At 47.6% G+C, this 23889-nt stretch overlaps 1 protein-coding gene across 3 annotated transcripts in view; it reads left to right on the top strand.

The window, feature by feature from the left end:
- Tns3 (tensin 3) overlaps positions 1–23889 on the top strand; it is a 246454-nt gene that overhangs the window by 49257 nt on the left and 173308 nt on the right. For all 3 annotated transcript variants that reach the window (XM_052734489.1, XM_052734488.1, XM_052734487.1), the window contains exon 3: positions 14037–14074. Coding sequence is in view for 2 of the 3 variants with exons in the window: in XM_052734488.1 (XP_052590448.1) it covers positions 14037–14074 (38 nt within the window). In the remaining variant the exon portion in view is untranslated. The remainder of the gene's footprint in view (positions 1–14036; positions 14075–23889) is intronic.

Here is a 23889-nt window from a genome sequence, read left to right as displayed (position 1 = left end):
CACCCTAGGCCTGCTGGGGGTCCCCCTGGCTACTGAGCCTCAGTTGTCTCCTCCCACTGTGCTCCCGCTGAGCTTCCACTTAGCCCAATCACACTCCTCTCACCCCCCTGTAGGTGTAGAATGCTAAGGCCTCTTCTGCCTTCTGCTTTGAGGCAGTTTCCTACAGGCCAGCATGGCTCTAAACCGTGACATGCCCTAGCGTACATAGGTCCGGGAAGATGTCATGGATGCTGAGGTCAGCTAGGCAGTGGTGGGCGGGGCCTCTCTGATTGAGGAGGGGCCTCCGTGTGTCAGACTGCTGTGTAGGACAGTAAAGAGTGACCCAGGCACAGGAACAGGCAGGGGCTCTCCATCCCCTTACTGTTGGCCTGGAGGAAAGAGGAGAGGAGCTGAGAGCAGGTCATGGACGCCCATGAGATGAACACAGCTCTTTAGTTTGTTAGCAGAGGTGACTTTGTGGTCGTTTGCTAGCAGAGGTGACCCTATCCTTCGTGTTGGTGAGCTCTCTACTGTACTTGTGGGGCTAAGTCCAACCAGAAGTCAGCTACTCTGCCTCTGGGTAAAGAGCAGGTTCTTGAGTCTATTCCCAGCCAAGGGATGTGCCATTGAGTGCTTCCAGACTTTTTTGCCTGTTCACAAACAGTACTGCTCTGCATAGTAACCTGGTCCTCATGAGATCTGTGTCACAGAACTAGGGTTCTCCTGTGCATGCCTTGTCCATACGAGAGGGTCCCTTCAGCCTGATATAATGGCACTTTTTGTGTGCAGACCAGAGGTGACATTCTCAGTGTGTCATCTACCTCACAGGCTTTCTCTACAGTAAGCCTGTGAGTGAAGACAACAGCCCCTTGCCTGCCCCCTCGGGTTGGTAGAGACCCTTTATGCCCAGGAACATGTACTGAAAGCTATCTAATTTTATTTGTATTGTGAACCCCCTTCTCATGGGAACACCTCTGTTTTAAGAATTGCATCTTGAAAGTGTTCATTGAGTAAAAGACTTGCTATGTAAGCCTGAGGATCTGAGATTAATTACCAAAACCCACCTAAAGTTGGAAAGGATGAACCAATTCCTCAAAGTTGTCCTCTGCCCTCTGCCCATGTCCCATGGCATTTGCACGCTCCCCCACACAAATTCCTCTATAGTAGTATGAATAAATAAAAATAAAGAAATAACTAGATCTCTAGATATGACTCTCAAGTCTGAAAATAAGGGAGAAGAAGATGCATTGAGGTGAAGTAGGGTTGAGGCTATGTGACCTGTGTGACCTATGTGACCTATGTGGTCCCCTGAGTCAGCATTAGCTAGTTATGTGCAATTGGGAACAGTGTAATGGTGGACCTACTGAGTCCATGAGTTGTGCTTCCTCTGGGTGGCAACATCAACAAAGTTTGCTTCCTCATCTAGGACTAGGACCTCCAGAATGATTGAACCAGGGGGCAGTCTGCATCCAGCCTTGCGGTACCCTAGTCAGAATTAAGTCTCCTAAGATCCCTTTATGGAAAGTGCTCTTATGGTGGTCCACATGTCTAATACCCACACATGCCTTGTTCTAGTATATAAGCACAGATCATGACTAGAGATCTGGTAGTTGGGCTCTTTAGATGAAGGTCTTTGCTTGCCAACACCTGCAGCAGTGACTGGCATGCACCCTGCTCATTGTCCTCACAGGAAGAGTCATATTTCTTTATATAGTGAGGCCTGGGTTTATTGAGAAGTTAGCTAACCCACACAGCTTTCTTCCTACCTTAATAAGCTACCCTTAACACCTCAAGTAGTTTTTGTTACTTTTACATAAAGAGAATCAATGGACAAGAGTAGCAAGGAGAAACCCAAAGTAGTGTTGAGGCTCTGACTTGCAGCCGGTGTATGCTGGCTGGACGGGAGCTGTTGTCTGTCCTTCCTGCTCTGGACCATGCTCATTGTGGAGACCCTGTCACTGCCTGGGCTTGGGGTTCCTTCTGTAAAGTGAGGACTCCAGGCTGGTCCTGCTGCTTCAGTCAACTCCACTGGTGATGTTTTTAATAAGTGGCCCATGAAATGTCTGAGGGACTTCAGTGGGCATGCCAGAATGGAATGTGCTTGTATGTATCTGACTGCATGTGCTTGTGTGCTCACATGTGAATGGGAACCACCTATGCAGTTGTGTTTGTGCGTATGAATGGTTACAGATATGAAATGCGCATGTACATGATTTTTTCATGAGTGTGGATGTGCCCATTCCTCTGACTGCATGCATTTGTGTGCACATATCTGTGTGCATGTGTCTGTACACAAAGAAGGCCCAGCTGAGAGCACCACACTAGCTCAGGGCACTTGGTAGAATTGTACCTCCCTGTTCTACCATGCCTGTAATCTTAGGCAGAGCATGCCTGGGAGGTGCTTGAAAGAGAAAAGTAGAACTAGTGGTACTTTGAATGGAGGAGGTATTCAGCAGGCTCCTCTGTCATTCCCTTGTTAGGAAAGATTTGGTAAGGTATGTCATTCCCAGATAAACGTTTCCGTTTCTCAAGTCCCAGGGATGCATTCAGGCATTCATACACGTGAAGGCGAGCATGATGACCTTGTGGCCCAGAGGGCACTAACATCATACAACCTTTTCCCAAGTTCTGGCTTTCTGTAAGGCTGTCCCCCACCCCCTACTGGGACCCTCTGTGAGCTGTGCTACCTTAGGGGTGCTTTACCCCTCTACCATTTGATGACGGACCACAAGGCCCTGAGCAAACTAGAAGGGGTCCTCCTCACACACTTTTTTGTTCTAGCACCAGAACTATGAGAAATAGACTTGCTATTGTTACTCAGCTATTCAGACTGTGGTATTTTTTTTTAAAAAATAACAATCCAAATAGACTGAGACATCATATTTATACACACAAGTATAGTAATTCTGTTATTATGTAATTGCTACTTTAATACCCTGGAATTATGTTCCAGGAATCTTAGATCTGATCTTTCTCATGACTTTAAAATTTTTAAAAAAAATTATTATTAAATTCAGTTGCTGCAGGTATTACTTAGCATGAAGAGGTTTCATTCCATCTCTCAAATGCTGCACTCTGTCTGAGGGCACCGTAGTGTGTCAGGAGGGAATGTCCTGGTGCTGTGGCTCGCCTTGTGAGCATTCAGATATGAAGCACCCTGCAAGTTCCCCAGGCAGTGGTGCCAGCTGGTTAGGCCTGGGAGGCATAGGAGCCCGACTGCTGTGCACAGCGTGGTGCCTCCAAGGCAGGCAGACATTAGGCATTAGACACCTCCCAAATGCCTTAGGGAGATGCCATAGGTTCTGCATGGTTATGGGCATGGGAGGGGAGACATCACACTCTCAGAAGCAGTGGACTTTCAAAGGGTGCCAGGGCCCAAGGGCTTAGTCTGTGAATTCAATGAGAGCAGCAAAGCCTCTGGGATGTCCAGCTTGCCCCAGGAGAAAGTGTGTGTGTTGGGGGGGTGGGGATCTGGCATCCCTGTATTGCCAGGTCTATATCTCCCGATACCTGGGACATGGACCTGTTACTCCCAGACATTGTAACCAGAACGGCCTCCATCCAAGCTCTAGCTCCCTGCCCTGTCCTGCCCTGCCCTGGGCTTGCTGTAGCCTTCCTAGAGTCCAGTGCCCACCTCACCAGCCTGCAGACCTGTCACCCTCCCTTCTAAGTCAGTTTCCCTGCATTGGCCTCTGACTGTCCAAGCTGGGTTGCCTTTGATAACCCGCCTCCTCTCCTGTTGATGCCTTTCCTTTCTAGCCTGTTCTGGGAGAGTGGGCCTGGGAAGCCATAAAGCCTCCATTGGGAGGACTGCATCCTTTCCTGAGTGGTCTTGAAGGCTGGGCCTCCCGTGTGGCTCCACCTCTCACGCAGACACTTGAACTACCCTCTCACAGTGAGTGGTCAGTCATGGCTGCTGCTGTACTTGCTTCCTGGTCAGCTCCCATCATCTTCTGGGCTTCTGCACAAGCCTCAGTTCCTCTGAAGGTGCCTTGCTGCCCCGATTCTCTCTTAATGCCTGGATGGTCAGTGAGTAGCTGCAGAGTAGTGTTTGGTTTCTGTCCTAGCAGGAAGCCCAGGAGGCTGAGAGGCTGGCTTTGCTTTGTGGACCAGGTCCCTTGGTGCTAAGTGTGTCCCTGGCACAAAGCAGGCATGTTGCTCTTGAGTGTGGTATTTACTTGTAGCACATTGGGTAAGCAAGTTGATGCTCATGGTTTATTATACTTGTGATGATAGATAAGGCTTGAGTATGGTTTGTCTTCCCTTAATCTCCATTGTGAATATGAAGAGGATGGAAACACTCTGACCCTGGTATTGAGAAGTGGGACCTGTGGAAAGTTATTAGGATTTACGAAGTTATTCCCATGGACCTCAATGATTAAGTACTGGTACTTTTGTAAGAGGGATGCATGGTTATGCTTGCATGACCCCAAAAGGCCCTGTATCTAGTGGGCAGGTGCCAAGTGCAGGAATGTATTAGGGTACCTGTGGTGTGAAGGAAAGGATGTTAACTCTGGGGAGTGGACAGGCTCTGTGGACCAACTTTGTGAAAATGGGTTGGCTGTTCTTCAGCCTCTGCACTGCCCAGGCTGAGATCTCCTGTAAGACAGTTGAGTCTCATATGTGTCCCAGGGCACTCAGCAGGCACATAGGGACAGCAGGCTGCTTGAAAATCTAGAAGTTGCCAGCTAAATGGTTGGCTCATCCATCTGTTCTTCTCTTGCAAATCCTACATGAAGTAGGTAACTCTAAACTTTTTCCCAAAGCAGTTAGAGGTGACTCCTCCAATAACCCTAGCCTGACCTCTTCCACAGTTCCCTCTATTTTCTTCCTTAAAATGCTCTGAGATGACCCTGCCTGGCTCAGCATCCTCTCTCATCCACCACTGTCAGTCCTGCTCTATCCTGAGACATGGTAGTACGACAGAATCTTCCAGAAGAACAAGAAGGGAGAAAAGGCACCCGAGAAACTTTGGTCTTTCTTATGTTATTATCTGGTGCACAGCGCCAGGTCCCTCCTCTCATTCTGCCTCCTGAACTTACTTCTCAATTCTGGATTTTGACTGAAACATGCCCTGTTTTTTGCAAAGAAATCTTGGGTTTCTTCCTGCTGTTCCTCAAAGGTCTGGGTGGTTAGACTTTGAGTTTTTTGTGGACTGGGCATCTGGGTCCTGTTAGTCAATTTTGCAGGCATATTTTGATTTAAAAAATTTTTGAGTAACCTGGCTGATAAAATACAAGTTGTTTTTTTCTCCGTAGCAACTGTGATCTGGATGATTTTAGAGCTTTAGGGTTGATTTCCACAGTATTGCTCAGTCTGTGCTCTTCTCTAGGTGCTCATGGTTGTTGTGGCCACCACTGGGGACAGCTCAATAAATTGCTTCTGAGTCCCCACATAGGGTGTTGGGGAACATGAAAAGCAGAGTGGCTTGTGGCAGGGTCCTGTGCTGTTGTTCCCTTTGGGGGGTGGGGGGAGGGGCGCAAGTAGGTGCAGAGTCAATGACACAGACTCTGGGAGAATGTCGAAACAATAAGCCCAGTTTATTCAGGAAGAGGCAAGCCTTATATACCCTTTACCCCACCCTGGGGGAAGGTCTGCTGTTGCTAAGGCCCTTAGGCAGATCCAGGTTGGCTCTCAGAAAGTATATTTTTTACTGGTTTGGGCCAGCTGGCTCTCAAGCCTATTAGGGATGAGTCATCCCACACAGGCTCATTTATAATTTGGTAAATATCTGTAGTGTGTGTTATATAAAAGACTCTGACAACCTCGTCAGCCTTCAGTGGATTCCCAAAGCTCATGGAGACACTTTGAAGAACAGCACTTCCAAGACGACATATAGCAATGTCAGGCCTTTTTGAGCCAGATGGCTATGATTTGAACCATGACAGTGAGAGCCTGGATTCTTAAGCCTGAATTTGCAAACCCCTCTGTGTCTAGGGGGTTGAAGTATGTGGTGTCGACTTTGCTGGGGAGCACAGTGTGCAGGGGAGCACAATGTGCAGGACAGCACAGTGTGCAGGGCAGCACAGTGTGCAGGTGGGCACTGAATCTGGGATCGAGGACAGGAAGGGAAGCTCCCTGAGTGTAGTCTGCAGCGCTGAAGGCACCAAGCCTGGCCCTTGAAGCTGCTGAGCATTCCAGTTTGCAATCAATTAAATGAAAAATCTAGTTATTGCCTGAAATGTCTGTTGTGTTTTCTGTGTATTGAGCAGACTCGCCTTTCAAATCCCTTGTTTAAAAATTAGATGACTTTTTCCTTCTTGATTTCTCAGACTTCATTATGTTAGGAATGCTGCCTCTTTAAATATAAATATAAATATATATATATTTATATATATTATACCAAGCAAAAACATCGGCCACTTTCTGATGACTTTGACCTCTAAACAAATGGACATTTCTTATTTTTTCCACCTTACATAAATTGCAAATTCTCACCCACTTGCGTTCTCCTCCTCCTTCTGTTTGTGGTATTTACAACACGCCAAACATTGTAAAGGTTTCAGGCTTACCTACCTTTTCATTTATGATCTTGTTCCTTGGAACACCTACCCCTGCTCACTGTCACAAAGCTATTCTATGATGGCCAATGCATATTTCTGTCTCTCCTGTTTCCTACTTGGCACATCTGGAATCCATGTAGTTAGTGCTGTTGGCTTTTTCATGGACTAAGCAGTTTGCCTACCCGCCCCCTCCCCGCTCCCCAGGCAACCTGTGATGTTCCTCCTGTGTCAGCTTCTTAGGGATGGATGAGCTCCTCGTGTTTGTTTCATATTCTACAAAGAGCTTTGTATCTTCTAGCCTGGGCTTCTGGAAAGTACTTTCACATGTCAGACCTTTAGCAAGCATGGTTTTTAAATAACTACCTCATATTTTACTTGTAGATGTATCAATCATATATATATGATTTTTTTGCCCCCTAGGTAATTTTTCTTTTCATAGCAGAAAGGTCACTGCTATCATAGGTCTCTTTCTCATTACTGAAGGTGGTGGCAGCAGGAGATGACTGGGCCCTTGTTGAGGGGAGCTGGGACAGCAGCTCTTCACTTTGGTACGGCTTCTGACAGATATTTGCATCATTGGCTTAGTGACCGTGGAACCCAGTCATTGCTCCAGATACAGAAGAGCCTTTGCCTATTGGCTCACCACATGTTTAAGTCAGGCTCACCTGGGAGATGTGCTGGCCTGGAACTCACTTTGTAAGAGCCAGATGGCCTCAAACGTGAAATCCTCCTGCCTCAGATTTCTTTTTTTTTTTTTTTTTTCCTAGAGCTGAGGACCGAACTCAGGACCTTGCGCTTGCTAGGCAAGTGCTCTACCACTGAGCTAAATCCCCAACCCCAAATGGTTTTTGTTTGTTTGGTTTTTGGGTTTTTTTTTTTTTTTTTTTTTTTGAGACAGGGTTTCTCTATGCATCCCTGGCTGTCCTGGAACTCGCTCTGTAGCCCAGGCTGGCCTCGAACTCACAGAGATCTGCCTTTCTCTGCCTCCTGAGTGCTGGGATTAAAGGTGTACACCACCACCACCTGGCATGCCTCAGATTTTTTGAGTGTAGCATTGCATTATGAGCATAGGCCACCATGTCTGGCTTGCACTTCTATTTACTGTTTGTAAAATGGATCAAGAATGTGAGGATGTGCCTTTCTCTGTGGTTACTGTGGGAGCTATTGGGACAAGGTGTATAAAGCAAGTGCTGCTATGGCAGCCAGACCTGCAGGGCCTAGTCAGCGAGTGTGGTGTGGGTTTTCTCCTGGGCTGGGAGGTGCAGGGACTGGTGGCCCAGAGCACAGCATGGTGCCTGGGTTCCCGCTGTGCAGACTGACTTCAGGAGCTTTCTCTTTGTAGAGTCCAGCTCCATTCTCAGAGTGGATGCAACCTGAAAAGGGGCCCTTCCCTTCTTGTGTGTCTTGTAAGACAGTAAGGGACTTTAGAGAAGTCGGCGGGTTGAGTTCATTAGCTTGTTCCTCAATCAGAAGTGGATCTCTCTGCCATTCTAAAAGCCACAGTCCAGAAGGATGAGTGGGATTATCATTTGTCCTGGGGTTGTCATTGCTCATGTAAGCCAAGATGTCTTCACTGTCACCCTCGGTTTCAGGTCACTTAGAAGACCACGTAGATCCCTGTAGCTATGACCCCTGTCTATTACCATTTAACGTGATAGGGATGGAAACTGAAGATATGTAAAGTAAACTGTTTAAAAGGAACAGCAACACACTTATTACATGAAAATATAAATATTTTTAGTGAAAAATGACTTCCTCAAAACTCTCATTCACAAGAAGGAGAAGTGAGGCATTGTTCTGTTTTTCTTTCCTGGGGAGGTGGGACTCCCCTGCTTTCTTCTGCATTCAATCTGTCTGCATACTGGGTAGGAGCTGGAAAAGCATGTGGCCCTGTGTCAATACAGAGGAGCTTGCTGTCGGCCTCGGAGATTGCTCCTGACTCAGTTTTGATTGCACATCAAAACTCAAAGGATCATTTCATAAAGATTAGTCTCTCTGTGGTGGAGTCTGAAATGGAATTAATATCTTTTTCAGCTATATATGCTTCTTTGGCTGGTCTTGTGTTTGAGTGGCTCTTTGACCCAGTGAGTGTCACAGTGCCCAGGTCATTTGGCAGTTCTTGTCCATTGACTTGGATTCCCTAGTCTTGAGGCATCTTTTTTAAAATCTCAAAACAAAACAAAACCCCTCTCTGCTTGTTAGTAGTGTCACTGGTGATTTTATCAGAAAGGTCTTGAGTTGTCAAGCTCCTGGTTTTGGATGTAGGTCTTTTGAAAAGAGAATTTCCACTTGAAATCTGAAGTTTTGCCGTTGGTGTGGCAGGCTCACTTTGATTAACTTCGGGAATCTGGCAAGCAGCCCCTTCATATTTTGTTTGCCAAGGTTCTTTCAAATAAAAATGGTGTTCCTGAGAAAGTCACTAGTTTAGCTGACGGCTCACAGCTGCAACAGTCCTGTTGCTGACGGGCCTGTTCTCACATGGTCCCACTCCAGGTTGTCCCATTCCCAGACGCTGCGACACTCATTGCGGACGTCCCCCTCTGCTCTCACAGAACAGGGAAGAGGTGTCTACTGAAATTTTACATCAGCATATTCTTTTTTCTTTTTTTTTTTTTTTCTCGGAGCTGAGGACCGAACCCAGGGCCTTGTGCTTGCTAGGCAAGCGCTCTACCACTGAGCTAAATCCCCAACCCCCAGCATATTCTTTTTTCAAAAATGCTTACTTATTTATGTATACGGTTGTTTTGTCTGCATGTATGTCCACACACCAGAAGAGGGTATTGGATCCCGTGGGACTACAGTTATGGAGGTTGTGAACTGCCTTGTATGTGCTGAGAACTGAACTCAAGACCTCTGGAAAAGCAACCAGTGCTTTTAACCACTGAGCTATCTTTCCAATTCTCTTCAAGATACTCTTATATATTTTTGTATATTCTGATATATTTTTAATTTGAGTGACTGCTGGTACTGAGTAGAATGGTAACTAGTACAAGGTGGTCTTGTTTCCCAAGTTCTTGCAGAGGCACCAGCAGTGTCCCCACTGTGTTAACACAAGAGAAGGGGGAAGAGGAGTATGAAAATATTTTGGCCTCATCAACCCATTATGAAGTCTTGGGAACCCAGACATCTACAGACCCCCTCTGACAACCACTGGCTTAGAGCATGATCTAACTCTCTAAGGGTGACCTTTCTGTGACTCACACGAGGATGGAGTGAGGGGGAGGCTAGACTAAATATGACTCTGTAGGCGAGGAGGAAGTGGAAGACACTGAACGGGCAGCAGACACTGGTGAGCACAGGGGCAAGAGGCTTCCTATGGCGTTGCATAACATGTGCATGAAGGTTCCCAGAGCATGCTATCTTTCTGAACAACACTGTATGGGTGTGAGAGTGGCAGTGGGGTCTGAGCCAGCTGGGAAGTAGGGTTCTGTGTGGAATCAGTGGACGGATGAAAGGTACCCACTGTTAACACCTGGAGAGCTCTGGGGAACATGAGTACAGGTCGTGTGGGGACTTTGTGGAGAGTGAGGACCGTGGAGACTGAAAGAACACCCTTGAGCTCCATGAACGTGGTGTTGAGGGGAGAGGTCATACTTAGGTCGGGAGGATGGAAGCCGATCTGTTAAAGGGCATCTGCTGGCACTCTGAGCAGCTGACGGTGGCATTGACAGATGCTGCCATGTCCTCTTTCTGGTCATCTTTCATATGAGGAAGCTGAAGGGACTCTGCCCTTCAGTCTCGGGTATACTGGGTGATTTCAGCAGGAAGTTGGTTAGGATGCCAAGGGGGTGGAAGTGGATGAGTAATGGCATTGTTTTCTTTTTTTAATTTTTAAATTTATTTTTACTTTTTTTTAATCTTTAGATGAGAAAAACACACATGTTGATCTAAGACTCTACAAACCAAAATGTTCCAAAACCTAAAATTTGAATGCACAAAATGTTTCAGATTTTGGATTTATGGAATAAAACCATAAGCCAGTATAATCTATGAAAATGTTCCCAAATCTGAAACCTCTTGGTTCCAAGTATTTGGATAAGGGGCAGTCAGCCTGTGATTGTCTTTAGGATGAACAGGATTCTTGCCCATAAATGATTGTGATGAAGTCCTGGGGAAATGGCAGTGTACGTATTTATACAATGTAACTTTATACCACCTAGGTTTGAATCCACCAATAATGGTTTGGGAGGCAGACTCACAGCCTGAGAACGTACCATTTGATAGGTGAGAAGTCATGGATTTATGAATTGATTTTCATTTGGCAAATGATGGAAGAGCTAGTAGCATAAACGCCTGTATTCTCAGCAGTTGAGAGGCTGAGGCAGGAGGTTTGCCATAAGTTTGAGACTAGCCTGAGCTACAAAGTGAGGCTCTGTCCCAAGAACAACGGCAATAGAGTTTTTCCCTTTCTTTCCTTCCTTTTTCGAATTTCCAATTAGTTGACAAATTAACATTTGTTACTTTTATATTATATGTATTAGTGTTTTGCCTGCATGTTTATCTGCATACCATAAGTGTGTCTCATGCCCATGGAGGTCAGAAGAGGGTGCCAGAAACCCTGGAACTGGAGTTAGAAACAACTATTAGCCACCATGTGGGTGCTGGGAATTGAACCTGGGTCCTCTGGAAGAGCAGCCAGTGCTCTTAACCACTGAGCCATCTCTGTAGCTCCATCCGTTTATTCTTAGTAGTTTGGGACCATTTGTTTAGTAGGTAGCTGCTAAACATTTTTGAAAGTCCAGAGAGTAATTGGAGTGCATTAAAAACGTGTTTGAAATTGTCAGGGAACAAATATAACAGTCATTAAAAAAAAAAAAAAAGCCCAGTATTTAAATCAAAGTGTGGTAACTTCTGGGCAGATGGGTGGGATTGGCTGAGAGACAAGACAGATGGGGACACTTGCCTTTGGGGGCCTGTGTGCCTGTTGGTGGGGAGCTCTAGTGATTTGAGGGGCTCCCACTTGCTGGTGACTTCCCGACTTGTACCTGACAGACCAAAGGCTTTGTGTCATCCTGCTGGCTATGGGCTTCTACCAGCATGCCTGCAAAAGGTCATGATTGGTTCACTGTTGATGTATGAACGAATCCTCAGGTTTCATGCAGACTCTGGCCTCCCCTCAGTAAAAGGAGCAAAAAGATGCATGGCTTCTTCCTGGGATACGATGAGGCTTTAGGAATGCCTGTGCAGGATGCTGTAGGCGCTGACTGCTGAGCTGCCTTTGTGTGTTCCGTTAGTGTTGCCCTGGGCAGAATCGGATAGTCCACAGCAAGGGCTGTCTGTCTGTCCTCCAGCTTGCAGCCTGCCCCGAGAGGTGGACTGTTAAGATGATCTGACATGACAAGCCATGGGGTCAGAGGCACTGAGGTGGGCCCCACAGGCAAGCGTAGGTAGTCAGAACGGACATTGGAATGAGGCCGGGGTGGACAGGGGTAGGTGGGGAGCTGTCAGTGTGGACCCACGGAGGACTTTGAGTTCATGCTGAGGTGGCTGAGCTTTTCCTATGGGTGATAGGACATTGGCTCATTTTCTGTGATGGGTCATAAGGCAGCAAGCATGGACACCAGAAACCTGAGCTAAGGACAGAGATGGCTGGATTTTACTGTGCTGTGAACATGCTGTTAGTGCCTTGGTACAGCTGTAAGCATCTGCTCCTTCTCACTGCTTCTTGGATTGGGAATGTAAGATTTCGGGGACCAAGCCATTCACACTAGGCTTCCTCTCAGAGACTGTCTGCCATTGAAGGCCTGGCTGAGGTTGGAGTCTGCTGTCACTGAGACATCACACTCTTGGAGTTGGCAGCCAAACTGGCCAAGTGCTGCATGCTGGCTGGTGGCTTCAGTTTCTTTCCAAATTGGCAGCTCTGCAGGGTTGCTGAAGTAGCCCCGTAAAGTGGCAGAAGCCACATAGCATCCCCTCTGCCATGTCTGACTAACGTGTAGACAGCAGTGATTCATTGTACATGGGGCTGGAATGATTAAGGTCATCGCAGAGGCTGCCTGCCATGTGATTGCCATCAGCTGCTCCTGGGGTGTGCTGCCCCCTCACATCTTAGTTTCTGCCTGTCGTCCACTGCCTGGGCTGGCTTCTGTCTGGGTTTTTAAGCTCTCATGGAAGTCCTGTTGTTATCCAGTGGAAATCTTTCTTGATTTCAAAATCCCTGGTCACAATTATGTGTTGTGCTGATTGGAAGATGAAGAATAAATATTTGTGGTATGTATTCTAACAAATATCAAAAGCCTGGGCAGACAATTGAAAATCTAGATCACGCACAGATAAAAACTTAAATAGATTGTTAACTCCTGGGGTTCACAAACTCCAAGGCCCTGGGCAGATTTATCTGTCTCAGCCTTATTTAACCCTCTGTGAACCTTTGTGGTCCAGAAGGCAGAGTGTGGAGAGAGGGGAAAGTTTTCTGAGCTCCTGAACTTAACAGCACCAAGCTGAGATTTGGTGCCCTGTCTCTCTGATCTCTGAGACCTTATTGTCTGGGCTCTGTACACTTCTGCTCCGGGCATCACTTTGTAGTTTGAAAGAAGGGGCCCATGAAGGATTCCATTTGACATTGATAGTTCTGTGAGGGGGAACGGGGGTCCAGAGAGGTCCTAGAATTTGCCTTGGGCAGCTCTGCTGGATGGGTAGAGCCCAGACAGGAAGTCCCAGGCAGGTGCCATAGGGAAGGCGTTGAGGCCTCTGTGGTGCTCCCAGGGGCGGTTGTGGTGGGCTGAGGTGCAATTGCTTCATTTCCCACTGTCCTCATCCTGCCCCCTCTCCCACGTATGGCCTTGTCACCGCACTGCCTCATGCTGCTGCTACTGGCCTTTTATTCCTTGAGGCCCAGCTGCGGCCTGCCTCTGGGCCAGAGGGGAGGGCCTGTGAAATCCACATTGGTTCCAGCACCCCGTCTGCATTGTTGGGGCCTCCCATGACACAGGACCCGCTCTGCTCACATAATGGCCCCCGTTGAAGGACTCTTCTATAGGAATTTAGACATGAATTTATTCTGACAGTGCCTGCTTCGGTCTCCCGGAAGTGGAAACGTGCAGAGACCAAATGACCTCGTGACTTTCTCGCTCCTGGGAGGGCTCTGATCAAATGCCTGGGGCTTTGTTCCTTCTCTTTCTCCTTCTCTTCTTCTTTCCTCGGGGATAAATTATAACTTCTGTGTGTGTCCCCAGGTCCTACTTGCCTTCTTGAGGTCTCCAGTTTGGCTGGATGAAACCTTTTTAAAAACCAGGCTACTTAGGACCCCACTCCTGATAAATTTCTGCCTGGGTTGTCTGAACTTTTGTTACTTTCTCTTCTTTTACCTGTTGTGGGAATTGAATCCAAGCCCTGGTAGTGCCGAGCACATGCTCAACCACGTAGCTCTAACTCGGCTCTAAGGTGTCACTTGTGTCTCAGTTGGAATTCTCCGTGCACAGCCACCTCTTGTCAGGGAGAGACCTCCCTCCCGAGCCTGCCTGCTAAACTTTCTCAAGGAGGGAGACCTGGCAAGCACCTGGCAAGCGTCACTTAAGATTGCCTGGCTAACGACATTCTTTCTCTTTCTTCCAGTCTGCAAGTATTCCTGCCACAAGAAATGTGAAGCCCAGGTAAGCATTCCATGGCTTTCCCGTGGGACTTCTTTGAGCTGGCCTTCACTGACTGATATGCAGAGGGGGAGGGGGCCTCTGGACTGCAGCCTCGGAAAGGAGCTGGGAGCTGGTGGAAAGAGACCGGCCGGGGGATACTGCTGAGTGCGGCTTATAACTTTCATCTCAAGAACAAACCCAAAGAACTTGGAAATCCAAGTTTTTAATTATAGAAAATAATTCTGAAGAATTTGATTTCAGATAAGACCTCAGTCATCCTTCTCTGGCCGCGCCACCAGCTCCTTGCCAGTGATGAGTGATCCCAACTTTCTCTGTGCGTTGGCCATCTATTAATGGGGCAGAGGCATAGAAACAGAGTCAGAGCACGTGGTTAGCCTAGAGGAGTGAGCTGGCTAACTTTGAGGGTAGTTAGTTGTTCACTGTGGTTAGGGAAAACCGAGGCAGCCTGGAGTAGGGATCATTAGGCCGAGTGTGTGTGTCCCCAGAGTGCTTGAGAGCCAGGTGGTCCCCTGGTTGCTGTGGACTGGCTGCCTTGCCTGTGATGTGCAAAAAAGTGAGAGGGCCTAGAAATGAAAGTGCCACGGGTGTACCTTATCATTCTTCCCCTTCTCTGTGTCCACAGCTCTGGATCTCCTAGCTTTGAGGTTGGTCTTCATTTTGACCACAGCCTTTCAAAACCTTGCTGACTGTCAAACTGTCAGGGGTCTGGGTGAGCTGTCCCTCTGCCTGTAGGATGAGGGAGATTGGCTCTGTTGATGTTGTAGACCTCATGGGTCAGGCTGTTCCCAGATCTCCATCCTGTCTTCAGTCTCCAAACTGGAGGATGTACTGGAACATTTCAGGATACCATAAACCACATGACTTCCCATGCATGTTTTCCATGTAAGGACCAGGAAGGGCATAGTTCCTCCACACAAACACACTCACATGTACAAACATACACGAGTACACACCCCATGTCTTTCTATTGCTGTGAAGAGACACTATGACCACAGCAACTCTATCTTTCTTTCTTTCTTTCTTTCTTTCTTTCTTTCTTTCTTTCTTTCTTTCTTTCTTTCTTTCTTTCTTTCTTTCTTTTTTTGGTTTTTGAGACAGGGTTTCTCTGTGTAGCTTTGCGCTTTTCCTGGAACTCACTCTGTAGCCCAGGCTGGCCTCGAACTCACAGAGATCCACCTGCCTCTGCCTCCTGAGTGCTGGGATTAAAGGCGTGTGCCACCACTGCTCCACTGGGAGGAGGTCTTAAATACAGGCTTACAGCACAATGAGAGAACCCTGGAGGGCAGAAGTTTGCTATCGATGTTTTACAATCTTGCATCTAAGCTGTTAACACCCATTATGTAGGATACACAGACAAGGAACTTCTCTTAAGCATTCAGGAGGTTGAAACCCGGGTGGGAATTAGCATAGGGAGGATATCAAGGTCAAGGTCAGCAAGCAAGGCAGCAGTTACCCAAAACGGGGGCCAGGACCCTACAGGTCCCCCTTTTACTAATAAATGAGCTTCTGACTTAGGTTGCGTGGGACATCAGCAGGTCACCTTACCCATCATGGAGTCGCCTGTCCAGGCCACACAGGCGCTCTGTCCTAGGTTGGTGAGCGCCCCCCAGGTATTACCTGTCTTTGAATAATCATTATCATTCAGGCTCAATCATGTGTGAACTGCAGAATTAATTGTTGCCAAAGATCTCAAAGGACCACGGCAACTCTTACAAAGAAAACATTGAATTGGGGCTGGCTTACAGTTCAGAGGTCTAGTTCATTATCATCATGGCAAAGTGTGGCGGCATGCAGAAAGACATGTGGTAGAGAGGTAGCTGAGAGTTCTACGTCTGATCCAAATGAAATAGGAAGTGCACTGTCTTGAGCTTCGGAGACCTCAAAGCCCACCCCTAGTGACACACTATTTCCAACAAGGCCACACCTCCTAATAGTGTCACTCCCTATGGGCCAAGCATTCAAACACATAAGTCTATGGGGGTCATACCTATTCAAAGCACCACACCCCACATTCATACATTCATTTTGTTCATATGTACATGCATGTGTACTCAGAGTCATCCATATACCCTGTGCACACACAGGCGCACATGCACACACATGAACACTCACACAGAGGTGGAAAATGAATGGTCTTAGACCTCATGCTCTTTCCAGAGATAAGCGACTTGTCTTTTAAGTACTTTTATGGACAGCTTTAGAACATGCAGGAAGCAGAGAAGATTGCTCAGTGCTGCTGATATATGTGTTAGCTAGCTTAAAGCCGGCACTTCCTACCCTCTTCACCCTCTGCCTTTCTCTTATAAGGTCACTCAGAGTTTTTTTTTTTTTTTCCTAAGCCTAGTAGGGTGGAGTGGAGCAGCTCTGCCTTCCCTTCCTGCTCTGCTCTGTTCTGGAGAAGATCCTTTTCCACCTGGGGCCAGTGTTTCTTGGTCACACACACTCTTGGGTGGGACTGGTTTCCAATCCTGGTTCATTTTAGCCTCCCTTCTGTGTGCTGCCTACCTTTAGTCAAAGGAATTGTGTTGCAGTGGTCCCTGGAATTGGGAATGCAGTGCTGAGTGGGGACAGTCCATTTTGGGAGTGAGCCTGCCTTGTAGAGGTTCCATTCCCATGCAGGGACGTCAGTGTGCCTTTCACAGCGCTGTGTCTCCTCTGCCGGCCCTTGTCCTCGCAGCGTGTGTCTTGGCACTGAGAGGAGTGTGATCAAAGGGCAGAGGTCTTGTCGCCCACTCCGTCCCCTGACTGTATTCCAGGTTCTGACCTGTGCTGCAGAAATGAACCTGCATCTTCTCCTTCCACTTCTGACTGCTTAAGATTCCTTGGTTCAAGAAATCACCCAAAAGTCTTAAGTATAACTGATATGGCATTGCTAACCCCAGCAGCTGGCAGTTTGCTGAGAGATGAATAGGCTTTTCCTCCTATCAGATTCAGTCAGGGGGAAATGTAGCCACATTCTTTAAAAAAAACACCCCCCCTTTTTTTTTTCACTATAAAAATGGCTTTGAATAGCATGACAGGATGCCACCAGCAATAACAAAGCACCTTCTCATTCCAAAGATACAGAGCTGTGGTGCCAGCGAACCAAGAACCATAAATTCCCAGCAGCCCAGCAGATCTCGGTGGCTGGGAAGCATTTCTTTCAGGAACTGGAGTGTGGTTTCTTCCACATGACTGCTGTGAGTTCTGGGTCTTGCTCGGGTGTCGTAGATCTCATACACTTGGGTTTTGGGTCTTCACTAATGTGTGCGTATGTATCCCTGTGCAGCCTCCCTGAATGCAGCTTTGGAAAACTGGAAAGCTTTGTGAAGGTTTAGACTTGGGTCTCATGTTAGACCTCGTCTGTCTTGTACTGATGGGGTGCCATGTGCCCCGTGTACCCTCCTCATTGGTGTTCCTGAGGAAGAGAGCTAGGAACAGTCACTGCAGCGTGTGGTTGGGGTATGATGGAATAGACTGCCATGATCGTTGCCTGGTTTGGTTAATGCCACCGTCTTAGGCGTCTGTCCGTGCCTGTGGTTGGAGGGGGTTCTATAAAGAGGACTGAGTCACAGTAGGGAGACTGAGTCATAGTGAGGAGACAAAGAAGCCCCAGTATGGTGGATGAGGTTACTTCCAAAGCTGCTAGACAGCATGTCCCTCAGGCCAGGTCATGAGGCTCAGTGGGCAGATGGAGGGAGAGACCTGGCCTTTGGTCTCTTTATGGTTTTGGGGCTCAAAGTAGGCCAGTCCACCTGCTGTGGTCTGAATGACTGTGTCTCTAGCTTCACATGTTGAAATGTAACCCTGTATGTGATGGCATTAGGGGGTGGAGCCTCTGGGAGGCTATTAGATATTGTTGGGTGGGGCCTTATGATTGATGGGCTTAGTGCCCTTGTCAAAGAGGCACTGGAGAGCTTTCTTCTCTTCCATCAAATAGAGACTGCAGGAAGGCATGATCAGGCATCCAGAAAGCAGATCCTCACCCAGCACTAAAGCTGTTAGTGCTTTGATGTTGGAGTGCCCAGCCTTTAGAACCGTGAGCTGTAGATTCCCATCATTGATGTCACCGAGTTTGAAGTGGGTTTTTTGTTTGTTTGTTTGTTTTTAAGACAGCTTGGATGGACTGAAGTAGGTCTGTCTGAGCCTCAGTTTCCTCGTGTGTGTGTGGAACAGTTGAATAGTACTTCTTAAATTATACACACTAATGGCCTTTTCTTAGACACTGAGTGTGATAATGCTGTGTGTGAGCCCTAGGGAAGTCAAGGGACGATATGAAATCTCTTGAGAGTTCGGGATCTCACTGTTCTGCTCACTGGGTGCCGAGCTGATTCATTTCAGCTCCTAAACGGTTTGGGCCTCATGACTTGGTTTTTCTCTGCCATCAGTTGACTCATGAACATGAGGGGAAGGGGAAGGAGAAATACAGAAGTTTTAGGAAAGCAGATGTTGATGAAGAGGAAGAAGAGGGGCTGGGGATTGTCCCTGTAACGTGCACAAGAACCAACCTTGTCTTTGCAGCCTGTGGTTGCCATGGACATTGGCTATTTTTGACATCTGCCCATGCCGGGAGTCACACTTCAGGGTCCTGAATCATCAGAGCTCTCCCCATGGAGATTGAACACCAGTTAGCTGAGCTGGAGCACGTCTGGGACAGCATTGAGCAGCCAGCAGGTCCTGGCATTCAGCATCTGCCGTAGTCCACAAAGGACCAGTCTTTAGCACCAGGGCTCCCTGGTACCCTAAGCCTCTAGGCCCATCCTCAACCTTACCTGCCTGGCTTCAAGCTCCATTCTATCTGTGACACATCCAAGATGCCCAGTCCTCTATAGAGAACATGGCAGGGCTAGCATGTGTCTCTTCTTCCTATTGCTCTTTTGCAGCATACGCAGGACTGGGCTGTCACAGATACGTATTTCTATGAGGACCAGGTGATGTTCTGAGAACACAGGGAAACCAGTGAGTTCTTGCTTTGCTTTGCGTTAAGTTCTTGGCTATGGATGTCCCTGCTCTGTCTCGTTGCTTTGTGTCCAGACTAATCCTCCCTCAGGCCCCAGAGCACCAGGCAGCTCTACTGTCATAGAAGCAGGGTCCAGGTGATTTCCCCACTGTGGGAGGGTGACTACACCGTGAACATTTGGGAACGAATGAACTTGGTCATGCTTGCTCCCACTTCAGCATTGAAGATGAGGATGTCCACCTAATTCCCTACCCCTAAGGAGTGGAAGTGGTGGACCCAGATATCTTCCTGGAAATATATGGACCCAGACATTGTCCTAGGAAAATGAGTCAGTTTCACTTAGTAAAAAACAAAACAAAACAAAAAAAAACCCAAATCAGCATTTTTCATTAAAACAACAAAAGCCAAAGCCCCAAAGTGCCGTGAACTGAGCTCTTGTGCTGTACATGCGATGGCCGGTTTCCTGGTACACTTTCTGAGGTTCGGTGCCTATATCTGAAGGATGGGCAGTTAGAAGCCAACAGAGTACTGTGGGAGTGACATGAGACACTGTATTATCTCTCATGACACTGGCTTATGGTGTATGCTCAGAAAGAATGGAAGTCAGTCAGTGCTCCCAGAGCTTACAGGGAAGAGCCGAGCCTGCAGGCATGACTGTTCCCTTGTCACTCGACACCAAGGGCTTCTGTTCTTGTCTGGTTGCTCAGTTCTTGGAGGTGGCAGCTTCAGGACCAAGCGATGGCACTTCCCTGAGAGAAATTCATGCTGCCAGCTCGGCGTTTACCCAGGATTCTTCCACCTGACCCGCCACCATTTGTCCTAATGATGGAAGTCATTGAAGCTGGACAATTCAACACACATTTCTGAGTTTCACTCTAGCCAGGCACTGAGCTGGGCCCAAGAACCACACTGACTTCAGGGAAATTCCAGCCTTGCCACCCTGAGGACCACCTGGGAGCCTGGCTCTGCCAAGAAACACTTCTCTGCATTTGGTGCAGTCTATGTGCTTGGTGTTCTAGAGAGGGGGAGATTGCGGGGAGGGGTTGTGCTGAGCTGGGAATGCAGAGTCTTGTACATGCCAGGCAAGTGGTCTACCACTGAGCTGCCAGTTTGACAGCTGCCTTATACAATTGTTTTTGGAGGTCATTGAAGTTATTCTTAGGGTGTTTATGTGTTCATAGCAGAATGGAAGGGAAAGCAGACAGAATTCTCTCTGACTCTGCACGACCTCTCCCACCATAATTAAGCTCTGTTGCGACTGATGGCCTCCACTGAAATGTCAGTCTCATCCAGAGTGTGTTTGGCAGTAGGACTCAATCTTGGTGTTCTGTTTTCTGTTCCTTTTCTCATCACAGTGACAAAGACACCTGGGATTAAACAATTTCAAGGAGAAAGGATTTATTTTGATTCATGTTTTTAGAGGTTCAGCCCACTGTTTTTGGCTCTGTTGATGCTAGGCCTCAGTGAGGCAGATCAGGATGGTGGGAAAATGTCAGGGAGGCACTGTCCACCTTGTGGTGGGCAGGAAATGGAGTACAAGGGGCTGGGAACCAGGCATAAGTTTCAGAAGTCCCTAGTGCTCTGCTTCCTCCAGCTTGGCTTCATCCACTGAAGTCTCCACTCCCTCTCCAAACTCAACCATCAGCTCAGGAGCAGCCCAACACAGCATGTGAGCCTGTGGGAGACATGTCTCATAGTCTATGAATTTGGACAAATATATAGTACAGTATATGTACCATATAGAGTGCTTACCCTGCCTTAAAAATCTCATGCGCTCCCTTCCTCTCCTGGCTTCTGGTGACCTCCAGTCTTTTTGTTGTCTTCATAATTTTGCCTTTTCCAGGGTGTCACATAGGTAGAGCCCTACAGCAGGCAAACCATTCAGACTGGTTTCACCTTTCCACAGGACACATTTTATACCTTCTCTCTGTGTTTTCATGGTTGTACAGTCTAGTTTCTTTTAGCATCATTGGTGCCTCTACTGTCCCGATGGCAGTGGTTCATTTATTCATTCATATCTTGCTTGCTCCGAGTTATCACTGGTGTGAGAAGAGCCATAAGCATCTTCAGACTTTGCCCTTTGAGGGATACTTTTGTCTTTCCCAAGTGGTCCCTTTTCAGGAAGGCTATCCTCACTGGCTTACTTGGACCCATTTTAGGGAGGAAACTCACTGAAGCATTGAGAGCTGGGGGCTTTGTTACTAAGAGGGAGGGCTCTTTTGGGGCCCAGGATGTGGGGATGCCCTGCCTGCCCACTGGGGAAGCCTCACCTGTGCCCTGAGCTCACCTCGGAGTTAGCATTCCAGGTGTAATCAACACCTGGCCCATGTATAAAAATTCTTGTTTTCAAACTCAATATAATCTGAGCCCTAAACAAGGCCATTGATTGTGGACTTCGAGAGCTTCATCGGATGGGGCCAGAGAGGAGAAACAGAGGTTGTTTTGCTGTTGTTTGTTTTGCTTTGTGGTTTCTTCTGTGACAGGGTCTTACCTTCCAGCTAAGGCTAGAATGAAACTCACTGTGTAGCTCAGACTGGCCTCAAATGCATGCCAGTCCCCCTACCTCCACTTTTAAGTGCTAGGAACAGAGGTGTTAGTCACCACACTGGCTAACCAAGGGCTTTGAAGCTGCCTACGGTGTGTGGCCAGATTGGCAAGAGGGACCATATTGTCTTGTGTAGTTAGCAGTGTAAATGTCACTTTGTGGTGACATGTTTGCTCTTCAGCAGGGTTCTATATTTAAGCTATGTTTGTAGAGGATTACTTTCCCTACCCCAACAATAGGCCCAAAAGGAATTATTACAGGTGTGCACCCCATAATGATGCTTTAGTCAACAGTGGGCTGCCTATCTGATGGTGGTCCACAAGCCTGCGTCATCTGGTGATGCTGTAGTGACCCTGGTTGTGCAAACACACTGTATGGTGTTTGCACAGCAACAATCTTGCGTCACCACATTACTCAGAGTACATCCCCATTGTGAAGCGGTACAGGGCAATATACTCTTTTGAGATACTACCTTCGTTTTAAATCAACACCAGGATTTTAAAAACTACCCTTTTGAGTCTTCAAAAGTTGGCAGTCCATATTATGTTGTAACAAATAAAATAGACCTAGCTATAGCTCTGGAGTGAGTCTGTACCACTTTGCTCTTTGATTTGACTCTTTGGCTGTAATCTGTTATTGGCTATGGTTGCTTGTATGCAGGAAGCTGGAAGTCTGGTACAGTGAGTGTCAGTCCTTTGGGTCCTTCACAAGGTTTGGGTCAGGCCATGTACTTGAGGACTCTTAGAATCTTTACCTGAGAAGCTACCTTCCTGCGGCCCTTCATGGGGCCTGGAGATGATGGACTGATGGCAGTGAGGACACACCATAGCTGCAGGTAGGTTTGCTTTGAATTAGAACTGGTGGAAGTTCCATGGAAACCTGCCTCTGTGCTCCATCCCTGTTTTTCTCCACAATGTCCTGAGGAAGAAGGTCCCCTGCTGACTGGGGAAGTGTGCAAGGCCAGTGGTGTCACCTGACCTCCCGTAGACAGGTTCTTACCAGTGAGGAAGGGCACTGGGAAATAGCAAAACAGATGCCACTTTTTTTGTGATGAGAATAACAAACACGTGACCACTTGCCTTGGGGTCCTACAGAGCATGGTGGGACATTGTGTCTTGGAGATCTTGAGTCTAGAGTAGGGGGAATAGAACTCAAGACCAGCTAGCTATGAACAGCTGTCTCTCAAATATAGATACTTGATGAATATTTTTCTGACTTCTGGTTATGTCTTTGAGTACCTGAATTTTGTGATAGGCTGTTTTATTCATATAAAAATTCTGGGTCTGAATTCTAAATTCCACCTTGTGTTAGTCTGGTCTTCTTCTGTGAAATTAAGGCAAGAACACCTTCCCTAGGGGCATGTGAAATGGACTTCAGCCCGCTTGCAAGCCCAGGCCTCTGGCTTCTGCGGGAGCTCTCTCTCTCTCTCTCATTCCTCAAGAGCAGTGGTTCTCAACCTGTGGGTTGCGACCATCAGAAAACAGGTATTTCTGGTGGTCTTAGGAACCGATACGCTGCTCAGTAGCAAAATTACAGTTATGAAGTAGCAACAAAAATAATTTTATGGTTGGTGGTCACTGCATCGTGAGGAACTGTAATCAAGGGTTCAGCATTAGGAAGGTCTAGAGGTCCCATGGACCCCTGCAGTGTCTGTGGCTGAAGGACTGTTCTGAGGCATGGTAAGCAAGCACTTCTGTGGAGCATGGGAGATCAGTAGATCACTAGCATCAGCCAGCGTGCATTTAGGCAGGAAAGGGCAGTGTGCTTTCTCAATTCTCCTTGAGAATGCTGCCTGTTTATCTCATTTAGAGCAGTTTCTGGAGACTATCAAAGACCCCGATCAGTGCCACCTGGGCTGTGGTATCTCAGGGCCTCCATCATGCTGGCTGTGGGACTGTCCACCTGGCCTGCTGCCCTTCTCCCTGACTCTCAGGATCCTGCAGGCTGCGTGGCCAGCCCTAGTTTGTTTCCAGGGAGGCTTTTGTGATCCTGATCCATTGATTGTGCCGCCAGGGTGACTCCCTGGATTAAAGTCCTCACCTGTGTGGGGGCTAGGGCTTCCTGAAGAGCAGGCCTCTGCCCCCCTTCTTTGAGAGGCGTGTGTATGTGTGTGTTCATGTCCCTGTCCGCATGTATTAAGTTTCAAACCTAGGACAAATTGGCTGAGGTGCTTGTTTAACACATCAAAGCCGACCTGGTGGCCAGGTTCTCCCAGCATCCCTCAGTCCCTGCCTGTTACAGGGTATGGCTGTAACCCCACCCTCTACCCTGAACTCCCCAGCCCAAGGGCTGGGGTGCCATTCCCCCCAGAATCTCTTCCCTATGTAATCC

The sequence above is a fragment of the Peromyscus californicus genome, unplaced genomic scaffold, assembly GCF_007827085.1.
Source record: "Peromyscus californicus insignis strain IS unplaced genomic scaffold, ASM782708v3 Scaffold_13__1_contigs__length_99412109, whole genome shotgun sequence".
Classification (NCBI taxonomy): Eukaryota; Metazoa; Chordata; class Mammalia; order Rodentia; family Cricetidae; genus Peromyscus; species Peromyscus californicus.
Note: the sequence above shows the minus strand (reverse complement) of the source record. Positions and strands in the feature narration are given on the sequence as shown.